This window comes from Arvicanthis niloticus, chromosome 6 (genome assembly GCF_011762505.2).
Source record: "Arvicanthis niloticus isolate mArvNil1 chromosome 6, mArvNil1.pat.X, whole genome shotgun sequence".
Classification (NCBI taxonomy): domain Eukaryota; kingdom Metazoa; phylum Chordata; class Mammalia; order Rodentia; family Muridae; genus Arvicanthis; species Arvicanthis niloticus.
In genome coordinates, this window is record NC_047663.1 from 90978402 (window position 1) to 90995656 (window position 17255).

At 51.4% G+C, this 17255-nt stretch overlaps 1 protein-coding gene across 19 annotated transcripts in view; it reads left to right on the top strand.

Annotated features, from left to right (window-relative positions):
- Tsc2 (TSC complex subunit 2) overlaps positions 1–17255 on the top strand; it is a 35432-nt gene that overhangs the window by 8392 nt on the left and 9785 nt on the right. For 11 of the 19 annotated variants that reach the window (XM_034505128.2, XM_034505114.2, XM_034505116.2 and 8 more), the window contains 18 exons: positions 604–677; positions 1693–1819; positions 2632–2775; positions 3527–3664; positions 4103–4206; positions 4485–4566; positions 5717–5872; positions 6309–6425; positions 9855–9977; positions 10687–10793; positions 11000–11150; positions 12182–12304; positions 13106–13240; positions 14345–14534; positions 15292–15385; positions 15527–15629; positions 15798–15892; positions 16950–17078. In XM_034505128.2, the coding sequence (XP_034361019.1) occupies positions 604–677; positions 1693–1819; positions 2632–2775; positions 3527–3664; positions 4103–4206; positions 4485–4566; positions 5717–5872; positions 6309–6425; positions 9855–9977; positions 10687–10793; positions 11000–11150; positions 12182–12304; positions 13106–13240; positions 14345–14534; positions 15292–15385; positions 15527–15629; positions 15798–15892; positions 16950–17078 (2192 nt within the window). The remainder of the gene's footprint in view (positions 1–603; positions 678–1692; positions 1820–2631; positions 2776–3526; positions 3665–4102; positions 4207–4484; positions 4567–5716; positions 5873–6308; positions 6426–9854; positions 9978–10686; positions 10794–10999; positions 11151–12181; positions 12305–13105; positions 13241–14344; positions 14535–15291; positions 15386–15526; positions 15630–15797; positions 15893–16949; positions 17079–17255) is intronic. The other 8 variants (XM_034505121.2, XM_034505122.2, XM_076937207.1 and 5 more) reach the window with 1 other exon arrangement.

The window sequence follows — 17255 nt, forward strand, 5'->3', positions numbered from 1 at the left end:
TTAAGGGCATCCTGGTGGCCATTTCCCAGGTAGTTGAGTTGAGGCCCAGGTTTGGGAGATGTTTTGAGGGTTTGTCTTAGTTAGGCTTTCCATTGCTGAGAAGAGACAACATGACCAAGGCAACTCTTTGGTTTTTCGAGACAGGGTTTCTCTGTATAGCCCTGGCTGTCCTGGAACTCACTCTGTAGACCAGGCTGGCCTCGAACTCAGAAATCCACCTGCCTCTGCCTCCCAAGTGCTGGGATTAAAGGCGTGCGCCACCACCACCCTGCTAAAGGCCAACATTTAATTGTGACTGGCTTACAGGTTCAGAGGTTCAGTCTGTTATCATCAAGGCAGGAAGCATGGCAGCCTCCAGGCAGATACCATGCTGGAGAAGAAGCCAAGAGTTGTATATCTTGATCTGACTGCAGCCAGAAGAAACTGTCTCCTGAGCAACTAGGAGGAGGGTCTCAAAACCCACCCCATAGTGACACATTTCCTTTAACAAGGCCACACCTCCTATTAGTGCCGCTTCCCATGGGCCAGAGGCTGGGGCCCCCCCTTGAGCCTGGGTCTTACATCACCTAACCCTTATGGGGGTTGTGTGTGTTCTGTTTCCAGCTGATGCGGAACCTTCTAGGCACCCACCTGGGCCACAGTGCTATCTACAACATGTGCCGCATCATGGAGGACAGGTGAGTGTGTGCGTGCCTGGTGAGGGTGGGGGCTAGGATCGGGAGGAGGCTTTAGATACTTGGCTGGTATTGATGAAGTTGGGGTTTCCTGTTCTTTTTGGGTAGTGTTCTCCATTTGGACATGACCTCCCATCTTCTGATAGATTGGATCTACCAGTCCAGTCAGGATGTTCACATTTAGACTCCCCTTCCGACCTAAGCCTGATGGTCATAGTGTGGGTCTTTCTATTCTGCTACAGTCTAGACTTACGGCCTGATGTCCTCATCCTCACCCCTGTGACCAAGCCGTTTCAAGTACTTTATCTCAGGGGTGGCTCAGGTTTGCCCACTGTCTAGTGGACACGCACATCAGAGCTCCTGCTTTGCTTTTCTCTGAGCTCTAGTCATCGCTTCCTGCAGCATACTGTTGTATAGCAGCCAAATGAGGTTTCCCTTTCAGGTTCTGACCATGCTAGCCTTCGTTTGAGAGCATAGTAGTCTCTGTGCAAACAGACCCAGTGGAAGTCTTAAGCCTTACACTTGCCTTGTTCTTCTTGGCATTCTCCCTCCTGCATATATACCTGTTACTTCTGGTAAAATGTCCTCACTGTTGCTGCATCCTGGATGTTCTGTGAGGTCTTGATATGGTGTTAGCTGCCTGACTTCCCAGGTAGTTTTTCCTGTGTCTATGGCTTCTCAGTTGTGGTTGCAGGTGCAGCCTTTGCATTTGTGAGATTCTTGAGTCTCTGTCTTCCACCAGGTTGTTAGTACCATGCGGCCCATGGTTTCGTCACATGAGTTCTGTGTCTAATGTGAACCATAACCCATATGATCAGCAGTGACTGGCTGAGCAAGTTGTGAAGGACTCACAGTTGCTACTGGCCTCTTTGTTCCCTGTCCATTTCCCCAACCACACTTCTGCACTATAAGTGCAAGGTGTCTCCTGGGGACACTGCCAGAGCCCAGCTCTACCTTGGGTCCCACTCTGAGCTGGGACTCTGGTGCTCATATCTGTCTTTCTGGGGAACATTTTCAGATCCTACATGGAAGATGCTCCATTGCTGAGAGGAGCTGTGTTCTTTGTAGGAATGGCACTCTGGGGAGCTCACCGGCTCTATTCTCTCAAGAACTCCCCAACATCTGTGCTGCCATCTTTTTATGAGGTAAGGGGCTTTCTATATCACAGCGGATTGGAGAAAGTGGAAGAGCTTACATCAGGTTTGCCTACCTGTCTGGCTGGGGCTTATGGGGTTGGAACTGAGCAGCTGTTTTCAGTCACTTGCTTTTTTAACTGTGGGTGAGCACTAGGGGTATAAAAAGGGTTTATTTTCAAGAAAATGTTTTATCGTATGAATTCCATCTCCTGCCCACCAGTGCTGAGGTACTCAGTGTTGCTCCTGGGATAGTGTTCCTCCTTTCAGTGCCGGCTCCCTTCTCTCAAGTAGTGATCTTTCCATTTCTCTAGGTGATATCCACAGCATGGCTTTTGTTTTGTGGTGTCCTGTGGTGTCCAGAGAACTTTCTGTGTGTGTTTGTATTTAGTTCTCAGTGCTCCCTGCTAAGCTGGGGTCCTCATTTTACAGCAGAGTTGCTCAGACAAAGTGCCTTTCCTCTGGTTGTACAGTCTTTTAATCTGCAGGGGTCCTGCAGTTCTGTGCAAGGTGTGGTCTTTACATATTGCATTGCCTACACCATAGCTTAGCACCTGTCAGTTTGTGCTGAGACAGTACTTTTGTTCTGGAATTTGTAGTTACTGTCTCCTCCAAGTCAGGCCCTTTTGGAGGTGGGGTCCTTGACCCTTACATAACAGATACCTTTCTGAGTTCCACACATGCTTTGTGGGCCTATGTGGTAAGTACTACCCATCCATGCATTTTACTCCCACCTCTGAGGCAGAATAGGAGACATAGTGCTCTCATCCTCTATGAGAACAGAAAACAGACGGTCCTCTCTGCTCTGTGGTACTGTGTTTCAGGCTATGACCTGTCCTAATGAGGTGGTGTCATATGAGATTGTTTTGTCCATAACAAGACTCATCAAGAAGTATAGGAAGGAGCTCCAGGCTGTGACATGGGATATTCTGCTGGACATTATTGAACGACTGCTTCAGCAACTCCAGGTCAGTCAGAAATGCCAGAAAGGATTAAGATCCCAGAGAGGCAGGCTTGTCCCTGATGGGAGGTGTACACACGTTCTGTGTGTCTGGGGCCTTTCTTGGGGTCTGAAAATTTGATGTGGATGTTTTCTGGTGGTTCTTGGTGGTGCCAATTTGTCTCCATTGAAGGACAGGTTTTGTTTTTCCAAGTGTGCTCCATTATTTTGGCTCTAGGAATATTCAGTAGGTGAGCAAGGGCTGAGCAAGTGACAGGACAGATTACTGTCATGGCTTGAGTAGGCTCCAAAGGCAGTTTACAGAGCATCTACACTGCCATCTTGTGACTTTGGACAGCGTAAGTGACACAGTGCTAAAGAAAACACCAGGGCCATAGGTTCTCATAAATGTAGGGCTCTGTGAGGTGAGGTCAGCAGCTGGCTTAGCTCAGCCTGAAGCGAGAGATGAAAAGGGGGCAGGCCAGTGGAAGGAAAGACTGTGACCTGGGAGAAGCATGCAAGGGTTTGAAGCTACAGTATTCTCACCTCCTATTTGCTCAGCCTCTATTCCTGTAGGAGGAAATGGGTCATAACAGTGGTTTCCACATCTGTCTTAGGTGGCCTAGTCAGAGTATATATGTGAGAGAGAGAGGGGGAGGAGCGCATGTGCATGGGATGGTGTGGGCATATGGTAGGTGGTATGTTTGTAAGTAGCTCCTCGCAAGCTGTGTTGAGAGGGTAAAGGAAATTAGTTTATATGGTGTATCTTGGTACTGCAGAACCTGGACAGCCCGGAACTCAAGACCATCGTCCATGACCTGCTGACCACTGTGGAGGAGCTATGTGACCAGAACGAGTTCCATGGCTCGCAGGAAAGATACTATGAACTGGTGGAGAGCTATGCAGACCAGAGACCTGTAAGGACCCTATCCTGGTGGAGCTGTGGGGAATGGTCCCTATGGAGCCATGGTTTCTGATTTACAAGTAAAGATGGACAGGCTCCTGTGTTCTAGCTCTGCTCCAGCAGGAGACCTTGCAGGCGTCAGCTCGCAGGCTCCATCAGTCTCCTCCCACCTGTGTGGGGGAAGGTTCTGGGCTGGTTCTACAGAGACCAGCTCTCTGGGGGGCAGCGATCATTTTGCCAGGATTACTCTGTTCACTGCCAGACTAGTGCGTGGCCTTGACGGGGATTTCTCACTTCTAGGAGACCTTTGTTCTTGCTAATTCCCCACAGGGCTGTGAGGTGGCTAATCTGAGAAACTGGGCTCTCCTGGCTCAGAGGCCTAGTAGCAGGTTAGCAGCACCTGCAGAAGGGCAAATAGCTCACTGACCTTAGAACTGTTTTCCTTTGGCAGGAATCCTCTCTCTTAAACTTGATATCCTACAGAGCCCAGTCCATCCACCCAGCCAAAGATGGCTGGATCCAGAACTTGCAGTTGTTGATGGAGAGGTTCTTCAGGTAGCGGAGCCTCTATGGTCCCTTTGTCACCAGGGATCTGTTTATGACCTCAGGAAGTTCAGGCTTTCCTTTCTGGTCCTCCAAAATCGCAGAATGAGTGGGGAGGTTGGCCTTTCCGTATGACAAGTCCTCTGGCCCACGTGGTGGTCCATGAAGATGGCTCGGTTTGGTTGTCGGTGGATTCCATGAGGGTGGTCCAAAGTTGAGTCTCCCTGCCAATTGTGTGGGCCCAAAGCACATGTGCTGAGGGTGCTGCAGCAAGCCTGCTCCTCCCCCAGGAACGAGTGCCGCAGTGCCGTGCGCATCAAGGTGCTGGACGTGCTGTCCTTCGTGCTGCTGATCAACAGGCAGTTCTATGAGGTGTGCACTCGGTCTAAATCCAGGGGTGTGGTCGGGGTGGGGCTGGCCGGGGTTCTCCCCCCTCTGGGTCTTGTACATGCTCCAGCAGAGCTGAGGGCTGCTTGGGTCCTACCGGCTTCCCTTTATCGCATGCTTTCAGCTGCCTTTCTTCTTCCCTGTACATTCAATAGTTTATTTATTTTCTGATGTCCTGGTTGGGCCTGTGTTGGCCCTAGAGGCTGCCAAGAAGCAAGGTAGGTTCTTCACCCTTGTGGAGCTCTGGCTAAAGTCCCACTCAGAAGTCAGGAGTTTCTGAAAAATCTGGTTTGACCTCAGAAGTCTTCTTCTCTGTGTTGTTCTGGGGAAGGACTCAGGTCTCACACCTGTTAGGCAGGTGCTCTGTCACCCTTCAGCACAGTCTGGTGGGTGGTTTGTTTCTGTAATCATTTCTACTGTCCAGCATCCCTTAGCCCCATTACCAGCTGCAGGCTGCTCTGGGCACCCCCAGGTGGTCTTCTTCCTGTGCCGTCCCTGCCTCCTCTCTACCTCTGTGCTTCCTCTGGTCTGTGGTACTCTCTTACTCTTGGGAGCACTGTTAGTGCTTGGTGTTTCTGTGACAGGTCTTTTTCCTTTTGCATGGCCTTCAGGGGGCCTGACTTCCCAGCTTCCTTAGCTTCTTCTTCTCTCCCCTCCCAGCTTTTCTGTACTCCACATTGGGCTGTCCTCATCTATCTCTACTACAGTCTGGTCTATCCTCCCTCTGGGTGGAGCACAGTGCCCTTTCAGGAAGGCCCTCTGGATGCCCTGCTCTCTTACCAGAGTTAGTGGTCTCTTCCTGTTATCTTCTGCCAGTTCTGTGACAGCTAGCCTTGTAGTGTCCTTGATATAGTAGTTTCTTTGATGTCAGGGCTTCCCTTTGCCCAACACATACACACACTCACACTGATACATGGCTCTCCACTGAGGAGGGGTCTTTGTATATGTGTGTGTTAGACATGGAACCCAAGGTCTCACAAAGGTAAAGGAAGTAGCCTTCACTGTTCAGCTTTTCTGCAGTTTTGTGTGACACCTTAGCTATCTTGGGTCTGAGGGAGTCACAGAGTCACTGAAGTGTGTCCCCCACCCACTGTGGGACTGGACGCTTACCTTCTCCACCTTGTGCTCAATGCAGGAGGAGCTGATTAACTCCGTGGTCATCTCACAGCTCTCCCACATTCCCGAGGATAAAGACCATCAGGTCCGAAAGCTGGCTACCCAGCTGCTGGTGGACCTGGCAGAGGGCTGCCACACCCACCACTTCAACAGTCTGCTGGACATCATTGAAAAAGTGAGAGCCATTTAGAGGTCTGGGCTGGCATGGACAAAGCCCTGCGGATAGACCTCTTTGCCTTGTTTTTATCACTGTGACTGGTGGCTGTCTCCATGGGCAGCAGAAATGTGTGGTGTCAATAGGCCGTGTTGAGCCAGCTTGCTGCTCAGCTGGTGTACTGCCTCAGCACCTTCAAACGAGTATCTTGTCATACTCAGGGATCTGGGCTGGACACAGAATAGCACAGAGCAGGGATCCAGGGCTGCGCCCCCCCCCCCCCCCCAGCAGCCACTTTGTCCTTTCAGTTTTGAAATGTAGTTTGTGAACAGTCACTTGTGTGAAGATGTATCTTTCCTCCTGAGAAGTACAAGAGCAGCGTTGTTGATAGTTAGGTCTGTGGGGAACTACTGCCTGGGAGCCGTGAGTTGGAACTTATATGCTGGCCTCTTGGAAGGTGATGGCGCGTTCACTGTCTCCACCCCTGGAGCTGGAAGAAAGGGACATGGCCATGTACTCGGCCTCCCTGGAGGATGTGAAGACTGCAGTCCTGGGCCTCCTGGTCATCCTTCAGGTGGGTGTGGGTGCTCTGCCAGGGCAAGAAGACTAATTTTTGTTCAGGCTTGCTGGAAGCTTCTCTAAAGAGATATATCTCCTGGAAAACCCAGCTCTGACAGGTTTCCAGGGATTGGGTGGCAACACTGAACAGCAGTATGAACATGTGACCAAGCTGTGAGGCCTGCAGTCTGCAGCCTGCAGTGGGGGAGCTTGCTCTGCTTGACAGTGATCAGTCCTTGCTACCCAGAGCTCCCTCTGTTGCTTCCAGTACTTGTTCCTATAGCTACTGAGTAGAGAAGCTGTTCTTGCCTTTGGACTACTTACTTCTGGGAGAACTTCATTGGGCTATTCTGTCACTTATCATACGGTGCCCTCCATTATAATGGATAGCTCATTGGTTATCAATATGTCTGTAAGGCCGTCAGCTAGCTCCACAATCAATTTACTTGGTTGTTTTTTTGTTTTTGTTTTTTTACTTTTTTTGGGGGGGGGGGTGTCACTATGTAGCCTAGTCTGACCTTGAACTTCAGGCAGTCTTCCTTTCTCAGCCTCTGAGAGCTAGAATTAGAGGGTTGAAAGAGCATGTAACCTTGTCCAGTCCAGTCAGTTGGCCTATACCTGCTGACCGCTGTTCCCATTCCCTCCTCCCCAGGTTCTGGGGGCTTGTGATCTGTTTGCTTCAGTAGAGACATTGTCTTGTTCTAGTTGTTTCACATACATGGGCTCACACATGTGGGCCTCTGTGGTTGGCTTTCACCAAACATCCATGTTGGGGCATATGCCAGTGTTTGATTGGTTTTTGGAATGTTCCATTGTGTGCATGGCCCACATTCTGTTGTCTGTTGGACACAGGTTGTTCCTACTGTTGGTGCCTTTGCTGTGCTATGTAGTGTTGTGTAGACATCCTTTCCTTTTGCAGTGTGTATGCCCAGGAAGAATTCCTGAGTCACTCTCTCTGTGCTTAACGTCCGAGGAATTGTCACAGTTTCTGAGGTTTTCTTTTAGTATGTTCATGTGCGTGTCCATGCGTGTGTTTGTGTGTGTGAGTATAGATACACTCTTGCCACAGTGTATACTTGGCAATTAGAAAACAACTTCAGGTGTCAGTCCTCATTATACCTTATTTAGAGAGATCCTTGTTTACCACTGACCACTCCAGGCTACCAGGCCTAGGAGCTTATAGGGATTCTCCTGTCTCTACCTCCAATCTCCCCATGGGGGCACTGGAGTATAGATAGATAGATAGATAGATAGATAGATAGATAGATAGATAGATAGATAGATAGATGCTACCACGTCCTGCTGTGTGTGGGTTCTGGGGATCCAAATGCTGGTCCTTATACTTATGTAAGAAGTCCTTTGCCACTCTATGTCCAGCCCCCCTTATTTAAAGGTAGGACCCACACATGCCGGACTGGCTCTGAACTCATGGTGCTCTTCCTCCGTTTCCCCAGTGCTGCTGTTACAGGTCTGCAGTGTTACAGTCGGCTCGCTGGACTGCTGTGTACTCAGGCTGTGCCATTTCCCACACTTGCTAGCCTTGTATGGGTTCTGGCTTCTCTATCGGAGTATGTGTAGTTCTCCATAGCCAGATCACGTCTGGGTTTTGTCTTTTTTTTTTTCCCCTTCTTGTTGAAAGAAACTTGTTATCTTGCCAAGGCTGATTTTGAATGATGTTCCTCCTCCACTTGATACATACTGTGATACCTACCTCCTAGCAGGCAGATTTGTTTCTTTCCTTTCCTTTCCTTTCCTTTCCTTTCCTTTCCTTTCCTTTCCTTTCCTTTCCTTTCCTTTCCTTTCCTTTCCTTTCCTTTCCTTTCCTTTCCTTTCCTTTCCTTTTGTATGCATTGATACAGGGTCTCACTGTGTAGTCCAGATTGGCTTAGAGCTTTCTTTGTAGTCAAGACTGTTTCTCTCTTGGGTGCTAGGATTACTAGTGTGGGCCACTATGTTGACACAGTGTTTTGGCTTTTTAGTTTAAAAAATTATATTTTTATGTGTGTGTTCACACATGCACTTATGTGCCATTTATGTGGGTGTCAGAGGACAGACAGCTTATGGGAGTTGATTTTCTCCTTTCGTTCTGTGTATCCCAGGAATTAAACTCAGGTTTGATGGCGTGCTTTTAGCTACCCAGCCCACTCTACAGCTTTTTTTGAGTGACAGGACCTCTATGCCTCTCTGGGTCCTAGAACTCACTCTGTAGACAAGCTGATCTGAAAAATCACAGAAATCTGCCTGCTTCTGCCTCCGCAGTGTTGGCATTAAAGTCATGTGCACCCAACATGGTCTCCTTGTTGCAGTTCAGGCTGGCCTACTGCTGGAGACCCTCCAGCCTCTATCTTACAAGCTTAAGTCATCAGCCACCCAACTGGCATGCAAGTTGTCAGTGGCATGAGGACAGCTCAGTAGACCCTGGAATCTTCTTGGGCTTCATCCAGAAGAGCTCAGCGTCCTTTGCCTCCCTGCTCTGTTGGAAGGAGCGGTTACTGTGTGCCACATGGGCTGGGTAGAGTGGGAGAGGAATTTCTTAGGTGTTTCTTGTCCTACTGTGGAAGTCTAGTCGTGAGACCAAGTTCCTGGCTGTAGGCTGAGCTATGTTGTACTGGAGACACGGTCTTGGCCTGGTCATTTCCCTACAATAGAAATGACATGATTCTCCCGGGTTCAACCCCACAGAAGGGTTAGATTCTCTGCCTACAGTAGCTCTCTGAGGCCCCATATGTCCTTTCCCAAATTGTCTGTTATGGGTGTGGTTTGTGTTAAATTTGTCACCTCATATCATCTAGGGCAGGACTTTGGATGGTGTGTTCTGAGACTAGGGAAATTAGTTACTTGTGAGTTCAAGGCCAGAGAATACAGAGAATTCCAGGCCAGATAGGAAAACAAAACAAAACAACCAACCAACCAAACAAACAAACAAAACATCAAAGGTAGTAGAAATAAGTTGGTCAAAGCCCACCTCTAAGGCTCAGGGACCATGATGTCCCCTCTGGCAACATGGGTTCTTTCTCCTGGGTTTGCCTGACACCTGCCAGGGAGGGCTAGAGCCTTGATGGGATGGTGTGGGGCTGGGAGGAAGGGTGCAGGGCTGGGAGGAAGGGTGCTCCCAACTCACCCTTTCAGTGGGATGACCCTTGCAGCGTGTCTGCCCACCAGGCTATCTCTGTTGACTTCCTTAGTCTTGGAGGGCTACCAACCCCTTTATGGCACATGAAGAGTGGGTCACTACTGTGCAGTGCTCACTGGGTGTGTTTCCTGATGCCCTGATGGTAAGATGGCCACACAGTGAGACGGACGGTGCCTTGACTGAAGGGTATAGGGGGAAATATGGCGGCTGCTGCTGGAGAGTCTTTGGAGAAGTGATGCTGTTTCCTCTGACCTGGCTCAGGTGCCGTCTCCCCGGCTGCTGTCATAGGGTTGGTACACTCTTTCTATGCAGACCAAGCTATATACCTTGCCTGCCAGCCACGCCACTCGAGTGTATGAGACACTCATTAACCACATCCAGCTGCATTACAAGCACGGCTACTCCCTTCCCATTGCTAGCAGCATCCGGCTGCAGGTAAGACTGCCAGGCGGGTGACCACTTCTTGGGGGCCCAGCATGCTGCCCGAGGCCTGATGGGTGGATGCACAACAGTCTAGAGAGGCAGTAGGTGGGAGGGTCCTGTGCAAGGCACATTCTTCCTCACGTCTGCTGTGTCTGTTTTGCCAAGGACCTCTGCCTGTCCTTGGCTTATACTCCTTGCACCTCTGTGGCTTGTTACTCTGAAGTCACACAGTTGTCCAAGATAGGGGCCCATTGGCCTCTAGGCTTGGCATATGTTTCAGTGCTCCTGGTGCTGAAGAGTCTCCCAATAACCTGTGGCTTAGGCTCCCTTGCATGCAGCTAGTAGGGAGAGGGGAGGGCCTAGCTGGCCAGGGCTTGACAGCTGCTGACAGCTGGTCACCCTGATACCTCTGCTGAGTAGAGGTCACTAATCTCTGAGGACTTCCAGGCTCAGTGGATAACCTGTTCTTTAGGGATCCCAGCCTAGTCTGTCACTGTAGGGAAGCCATGGGGCTCTGAGAATATTTTCTGTTTGATGTCAGTGGTTGCATATTGCTACCTGGGAACCAGATAGCTACTGGGGAGAAGACTCCTTCTGTGTAGGACACCAGCTTAGGAGTTTGGGCTCCATTGTCTTTAAGGTGCTAAGTGATTAGGATTTCTCTGTCTGCCCTGGAGTCAGGCTCCTGGCCTGATTGAATGGCCATTTTTCTCCCTGGCAGGCCTTTGACTTCCTGCTGCTACTGCGGGCTGACTCGCTTCATCGACTAGGCCTGCCCAACAAGGATGGGGTCGTGAGATTCAGCCCTTACTGCCTCTGTGACTGCATGTATGTGTGGCAGGGCCTCCCTGGTGCTCCAGGGTGGACTGTCCATTAGATGAAGCTGGGTGTTGTGTGCCCCACTCTGGGATATTTCATGTAAGAGGAACTGTCCAGAAGGGATGCCAGCGAAAGCCGGGGCCAGGAGGGATCATGTCATTTTAACATGTTCAGTATGCTGCTGCCTCAGTTGATTGTCCCGTCTGTCTCCACAGGGAACTGGATAGGGCCTCGGAGAAGAAAGCCAGTGGGCCCCTTTCGCCTCCAACTGGGCCCCCTAGCCCTGTGCCTACAGGCCCTGCTGTGCGGCTTGGCCACCTACCCTACTCCCTGCTCTTTCGTGTCCTGTTGCAGTGTTTGAAGCAGGTGAGATGGGCCTGCTTAGGTTCTGTTAGGGCAGACTGAACTGTCCCTACCCTAAGTGTGTCAAATTCTTGAAACAACCCAATTTTTTACCCTGTATGAGTGAAGTTTTACAACAGGACTTAGATATGTAAGCCAGGTAACAGTAACCCTAGGTCAGCATGCACCTCATGGGGAGGGTACAGGTGGAGCATCTACCAGGTAAGCCTGAAGTCAGGCCTGAAAAATGGGGAACGGTCCAGAGACAGGAGTCAGCAAAGCCTAGAGGTGGGTAGTATGGCTTTGTGCAGTTACGGGTGCTAAAGATGCCAGGCAAGAGAGCAGGGCAGTGGGGTCACGGAGGGAGGGGAAGGCCCAGAGTCCCCGGGGATGCTGGAGCTGGCAGGTTGTTTCCTAGGAGTATCCAGGCCTTCTGTCACAGAGTGTTGATGGTTTTCAGGACTGCTTATGGTTTGGCTCTGGGAGTGGGCTCTCCCTGATGGAGATATAACCAGGCAGAAGTCAGGAGCCCTGACTCATGTCCTCTCTGTGGCTATGGCCTTAGGCCAGCACTGGCTCTCTGTGGCTTCTGGATTGTTGTGTGCTCCCTTGCACCCTCAGCTATGATTTAGCTTTCTGCCATCATGTCATTGTTGTAGAAGAAGCTGGTATAGAGGTTGTTTTGGGGGTTGGGACCCCCCCGCCCCCGGGCTGAGGCAGGCAGTTACTGGGCCCTCACTGGGCAGGTGAGGGAGGCAGAGCTAGTCTGAGGAAGTTGTACTAAAAAAATGGAGGCGGCATTGGCTGTCTGCTGAGTCTCCACCCGTCCGGTCTCTGGACAGCAGCCACCACTGTTGAGGGCTGTCAGTGTCCAAGGCTGTCTCTGAGCAGTGGCTGCTAGTGCAGTTGAGGGACGGAGGTCAAGGCTCTGTCCATACCTTGTTTGTGGCAAAGGAGCAGCGAGCGAGCTCAGCGTCGTAGCGCCAACTATGGGTGGAGCCTTCTGTTACCAAGGTCTAGAGAGCCCTCCCTCCATTGTCCAACCCTTCCTCCAGGAGGCTGACTGGAAGGTGCTGAAGCTGGTGCTCACCAAGCTGCCCGAGTCGCTGCGCTACAAAGTGCTCATCTTCACCTCCCCCTGCAGTGTGGACCAGCTGTCCTCTGCCCTCTGCTCCATGGTAACGCCTGCCACAGCCCTGGGCCAGCTCCTCTTCTGTCATTTGTGGTGGGCTTTTGCAGTAGGCTATAATATAGCCTTTCTCCTCCATATAGGGTGTTCCTCACAGGCACTTATACTATCTAGCTGGGGTCCTGTGTCTTTCAGAATAAGCCTTGACTCCAGACCATACTCCTGGGGCTAACAGAGGCCAGAGGCTATACTGCCAAAAAAATGGCCTAGGGATCCCATCCCATCCCATCCCATCCCATCCCAGATATGAGCATTTGAGGTCCCTAGTCCTGTTGTCTTAGTTAGGTTTCCATTGCTGTGAAGAGACACAGTAACCACGGCAACTCTCATAGAGGAAAACATTTCATTGGGGCTGGCTTACAGTTCAGAGGTTTAGTTTAGTCTATCACCGTCATGGTGGGAAGCATGCAGGCAGATGTGGTGCTGGAGAGGGAGCTGAGAGTTCCACATCGGAGTCTGCAGGCAGCAGGAAGGGACAAGTGAGTCACCAAATTCACGCCCCAATGACACACTTCCTCCAATAAGGCCCCATCTACTCTAACAAGGCCACATCTCCAGCAGTGCCATCCTCTGTGAGTCTATGGGGCCACTTTCATTCAGACCACCACAGACGTGTCACTCAGTATAGACCCCCTAGACGAGATGAGAGCACCCGGGATGATTGTTACAAGTTGAGGGTTGTCTCACAAAGACTCTGCCTGGAGGGCTCCTGGGCTTTTCTAGCACAGCCTGGCCTCCTGAGGAGTCATGCTGTGGGACAGAGGTCTCAGGGCTGTGTCTTATATGTTAGCTTTCAGCCCCAAAGACCCTTGAGCGGCTCCGAGGGACCCCGGAAGGCTTCTCGAGAACTGATCTGCACTTAGCTGTGGTTCCCGTACTGACAGCATTAATATCTTATCACAACTATCTGGACAAGACCAGACAGGTGAGACATGGGCAGACGGACAGTGGGACAAAGGGGCACTCTGTGAGCTGGCTGCTGGACCAGAGTGAAGTCAGTTGGCTTTGTTCCATACTGTGGGCCGCTCCCTCCCAGCCAGGGAGTGTGGGCAACTGAAACCCAGTCTCTACAGAAGTCTCTACAGTCTCTAAGTCAGTTCTCTGCAGGTTCTAGGCTTTGATAAGGACCTCTGGCTGTGACCATTGTCCTCTTCTCAGCAGGACCTCCCCTTTGAGAAGCATTCCTTGAACTCTTTCTATTAGGTTTGAGGACCAGTGACCAGAACAACCTTAAGAAGTATGGTGGTTGGTCAGGACCCCTGGCTGTCACTTCCCTTATTAGAGTCATACACTGCTCACTTCCTGTCCTGTCCTCTCTGTGTCCCCTAGATTCTACTATGTCTCCATGGCAAAATGGAGTTGTTGCTGAGGTCAGGAGCCTGCTCACAGTCCTGGCAGGCGGGAGGGACTGGAGCTCAGGCCTGTCTTTTCCCTGAGGCCAGGTTCCTGACTGCAACAGCGGGAACTGACGCTGAGGCCCAGCTTGACTGGAATGCCCCAGCACACTGTGTGTGCTCCTCAAGCCCTGCTGCCACTATGCTTTCTAAGCTGGCTCAGAAGGCTCTTTGACTCTGAAATGGTTCTGAGGGTTGGTTCTGCTTCAGGAAGGCAGAAATATTCAGGGGTAGTGAGCCCCAGTCTGTGGCCTGAAATGTCATTTTACTGTTATCTTCATAGAGGGTATAACCCAGGAGGGATTTGCTACATCAGTTGGTGCCTTCCCTGAAGACCAGTTCTTTGGAAGGCCCAGAGTGATGGGGTTGTGAGCCCAGGACATCTGGTTTCATCCTATTGGCCATAGGGTGAGGTACCATCTGTGAAGCTAGGCTCACGTAGGCGTTGAGGGGCATTTCTAAGACCTCCTCCCACTCTCCTTCAAGAATCATCTCAAAGCAGGCAAAAGAAAGAAATAAGGCCTGGGGAAGTACCTGGTATACCAGAGCAGCTTGGCCCTCCTGGGCAGGGGTCGGAGGAACTTGGCAGCTGGTGGCAGGCAGATCCAATGTATCCTGTATCTTGCTTCCCTTAGCGTGAGATGGTTTACTGCCTGGAACAAGGCCTTATCTACCGCTGTGCCAGCCAGTGCGTGGTAGCCTTGGCCATCTGCAGTGTGGAGATGCCTGACATCATCATCAAGGCGTTACCTGTCCTGGTAGTGAAGCTGACACACATTTCTGCCACAGCCAGCATGGCCATCCCCCTCCTGGAGTTTCTGTCTAGTGAGTGTGTGTGTTCTACTTACAGAACCTGTACATGTGTATCTGTGGGCGGACCTTTGAGTGGAAGCCTGTACCTTTGAGCTATTCCCTGTGATTTCTCCAGCCCTCCTTACTGCATACAGTTTGGCCTCCCTGGGGGACACGGGTCTTGGCACTTCTGCTGCTTCAGGGCCTTGCCTCTCTTGCCAGGTGCTTTGCTGCCTGGTCTAGGATCGTCCATTCCTTTTCTGCTCATAAGCCTGCCTGTCCGTCTCAGCCTCTGTCCCATGCCTGATAGACTCTTTTTTAGCCTTCTCTCTGCTCTTAGAACACATGGATTTTACCAATTTTACTTGCTTTGTTCCCTCCCTTGTCAGAACTTGCAGACATTCAGGGCATTCAGGGCAGCCCCTTTTCCTACCTCCTTGTGTATCTGGAGCCTTGGATCTTAGATACTAGATAGCTGGGTCAGCACTTAGTGGGAATGGCCAGAGTGGAAGGTTGATACTTTGTGGGCCACATAAACTTTGTTTTGCTTACTACCCTGTAAAGATTCTCAGAATGTTTGCAGCTCATGGGTCGTCAGCTACAGGCCATAGTCTAGGTTTGATCTAGGAACTGTAGGTTGCTTGTCCCTGTGGGGAGCTGAGACCTGGCTTTCAAAGGCTATGTTTAGCTGGCTGTGGGTAGCCGCCCTGACTGTTGGAAATGAAGCACAGAGTGCTGATGTCAGTCTGCTCTGTGGCCGGGCTCCCTGATGGCTGTTCTTGTGTCACAGCGTTGGCCAGGCTGCCCCACCTCTACAGGAACTTCGCTGCCGAACAGTATGCCAGTGTGTTTGCCATCTCCTTGCCGTACACCAACCCCTCCAAGTAAGTCTGCCTGCCTGGGCCCCCAGAGGATGGCCTGGTCCCAGCCTCTTGCAGTAGAGTGGGCTCCAAGCTTTAGAGTCTCATGATGGTTTCCCCTGACACCAAGAGGGAGACCACAGCTTCTCTCTCTTCTTCCACCAGGTTCAACCAGTACATTGTGTGTCTGGCCCATCATGTCATTGCGATGTGGTTCATCAGATGTCGACTGCCCTTTCGCAAGGATTTTGTCCCTTATATCACTAAGGTTAGTCCAAGGGCCATGGGTGGAGTGGGAAACGGTTGGGGCTCCAACACTTGGTAGCTGGCTATGCTGAGCTGGCTACTGGCTCAACCTGAGGTAGGCATGGGAAAAGAACTGCAGATTTGGTCTCCCATATCCCCCCTCACGGCTTGTGTTCTGCCCCTTCTCCAGGGTCTGCGTTCCAATGTCCTCCTGTCTTTTGATGATACCCCTGAGAAGGACAGTTTCAGAGCACGGAGCACCAGTCTTAATGAGAGACCCAAAAGGTTCGGGGTCTGCTGGGGATATACCTGATGTCAAGTGGGCTGTGACCCTGGGCTGTGATGTGTGATTAGTGACCTCTAGGCCAGTGAACATGGGACTAGGAATGAAGGGGTGTATGATTCATGGTGACCTGAGGCTAAGATGCCCTTGGGCAGGACCTGCAAAGGCTGCTGGTACCTCCCATTTGCTAGATGTGGAGCCTGTGACAGCATCTCGGCCTCTCTGGGCCAGGATTGCGTACAGGGCTGGGCCTCACTGCACTGGAACCCAAGTAAAAGATGGCAGCTGCGACTTGGGCCTGGTCAGGGAGAGCCCAGAGACATCTCCTTGGTGCCATGGTCTCTGGTTAGTCCAGCCTTCAGCCAAAGCCACCCCTCTTCCTCCAGAGCTTGCTCATCAGGGACACGCTCTTTGCCATCACAGCTGCTTGTGCCAAACTGAAAGCAGAGCTGTGCTGGTTCTCATTGTTCCGTTTGCACCTCATGCCCTGCCGCCCTACCTGCCCCGCTTCCTGCGGGCTGCTCAGCTCTCCTTGGGTGGGATACGGCACTTTCCAGTGCAGCCTGGACTCAAGCCCCATGGTTGGGGCCGAAGATTGTCAGTTTGACCATCCTGGCCAGAGCCTCCTCCTCTTAGGGGCTTTCAGCTCCTCAGGGGCTTGCATTGAGAACTAGCCTTTTTCCACAGTGAGTTGCAGGCCCTGGCCTTAAGGCCTCTCTATAGGGTAGGCAGGGCCATTTGGTCTGCCTAGCCTGGAATCTGCCGTGCCGGGCGATCCACACATTTAATTTGCACTGTCTTTTGTTTTGGTGTCATGCGTGAAACCTTACATTTTCTCTCAGTCGCATTTACAAGCTGTATTTTTATGCATTTTTGTTTTCTGTTTCTTCCCCTGCTCACTGTCCTTTGGCATGGTTCTGTTGTTCATCTCACCCGCGGGACCTCTCCATCTTGACCCTGTGGCCTGGGACCTTTCCTCCTCACCCCTCCAATGGCTTGTTCTCCCATTCCTGGGAGCTGGGCTCTCTGGGGCTTGGGGCTTCCTTCCTCGCCCGGTAGTTTGAGGATAGCCAGAGCCCCCAAACAAGGCCTGAATAACTCTCCACCTGTGAAAGAATTCAAAGAGAGCTGTGCAGCCGAGGCCTTCCGGTGCCGCAGCATCAGTGTATCTGAACATGTGGTCCGCAGGTAGTGGGGCTGTGTTGGGTGGGGGGCACGGACCTGGAGCTTGGCCCCGTGAGCACCCGGGTGGTGGTGCATGGGGCTGCATGCATGACCTCCCGCCTGCTGGCAGCTCCTGACAAGAGCTGGAGGACAACCTGGCCCCAGCCTGGTGGCAAAGGGTGGGAAGGTTGCATTCTGTCC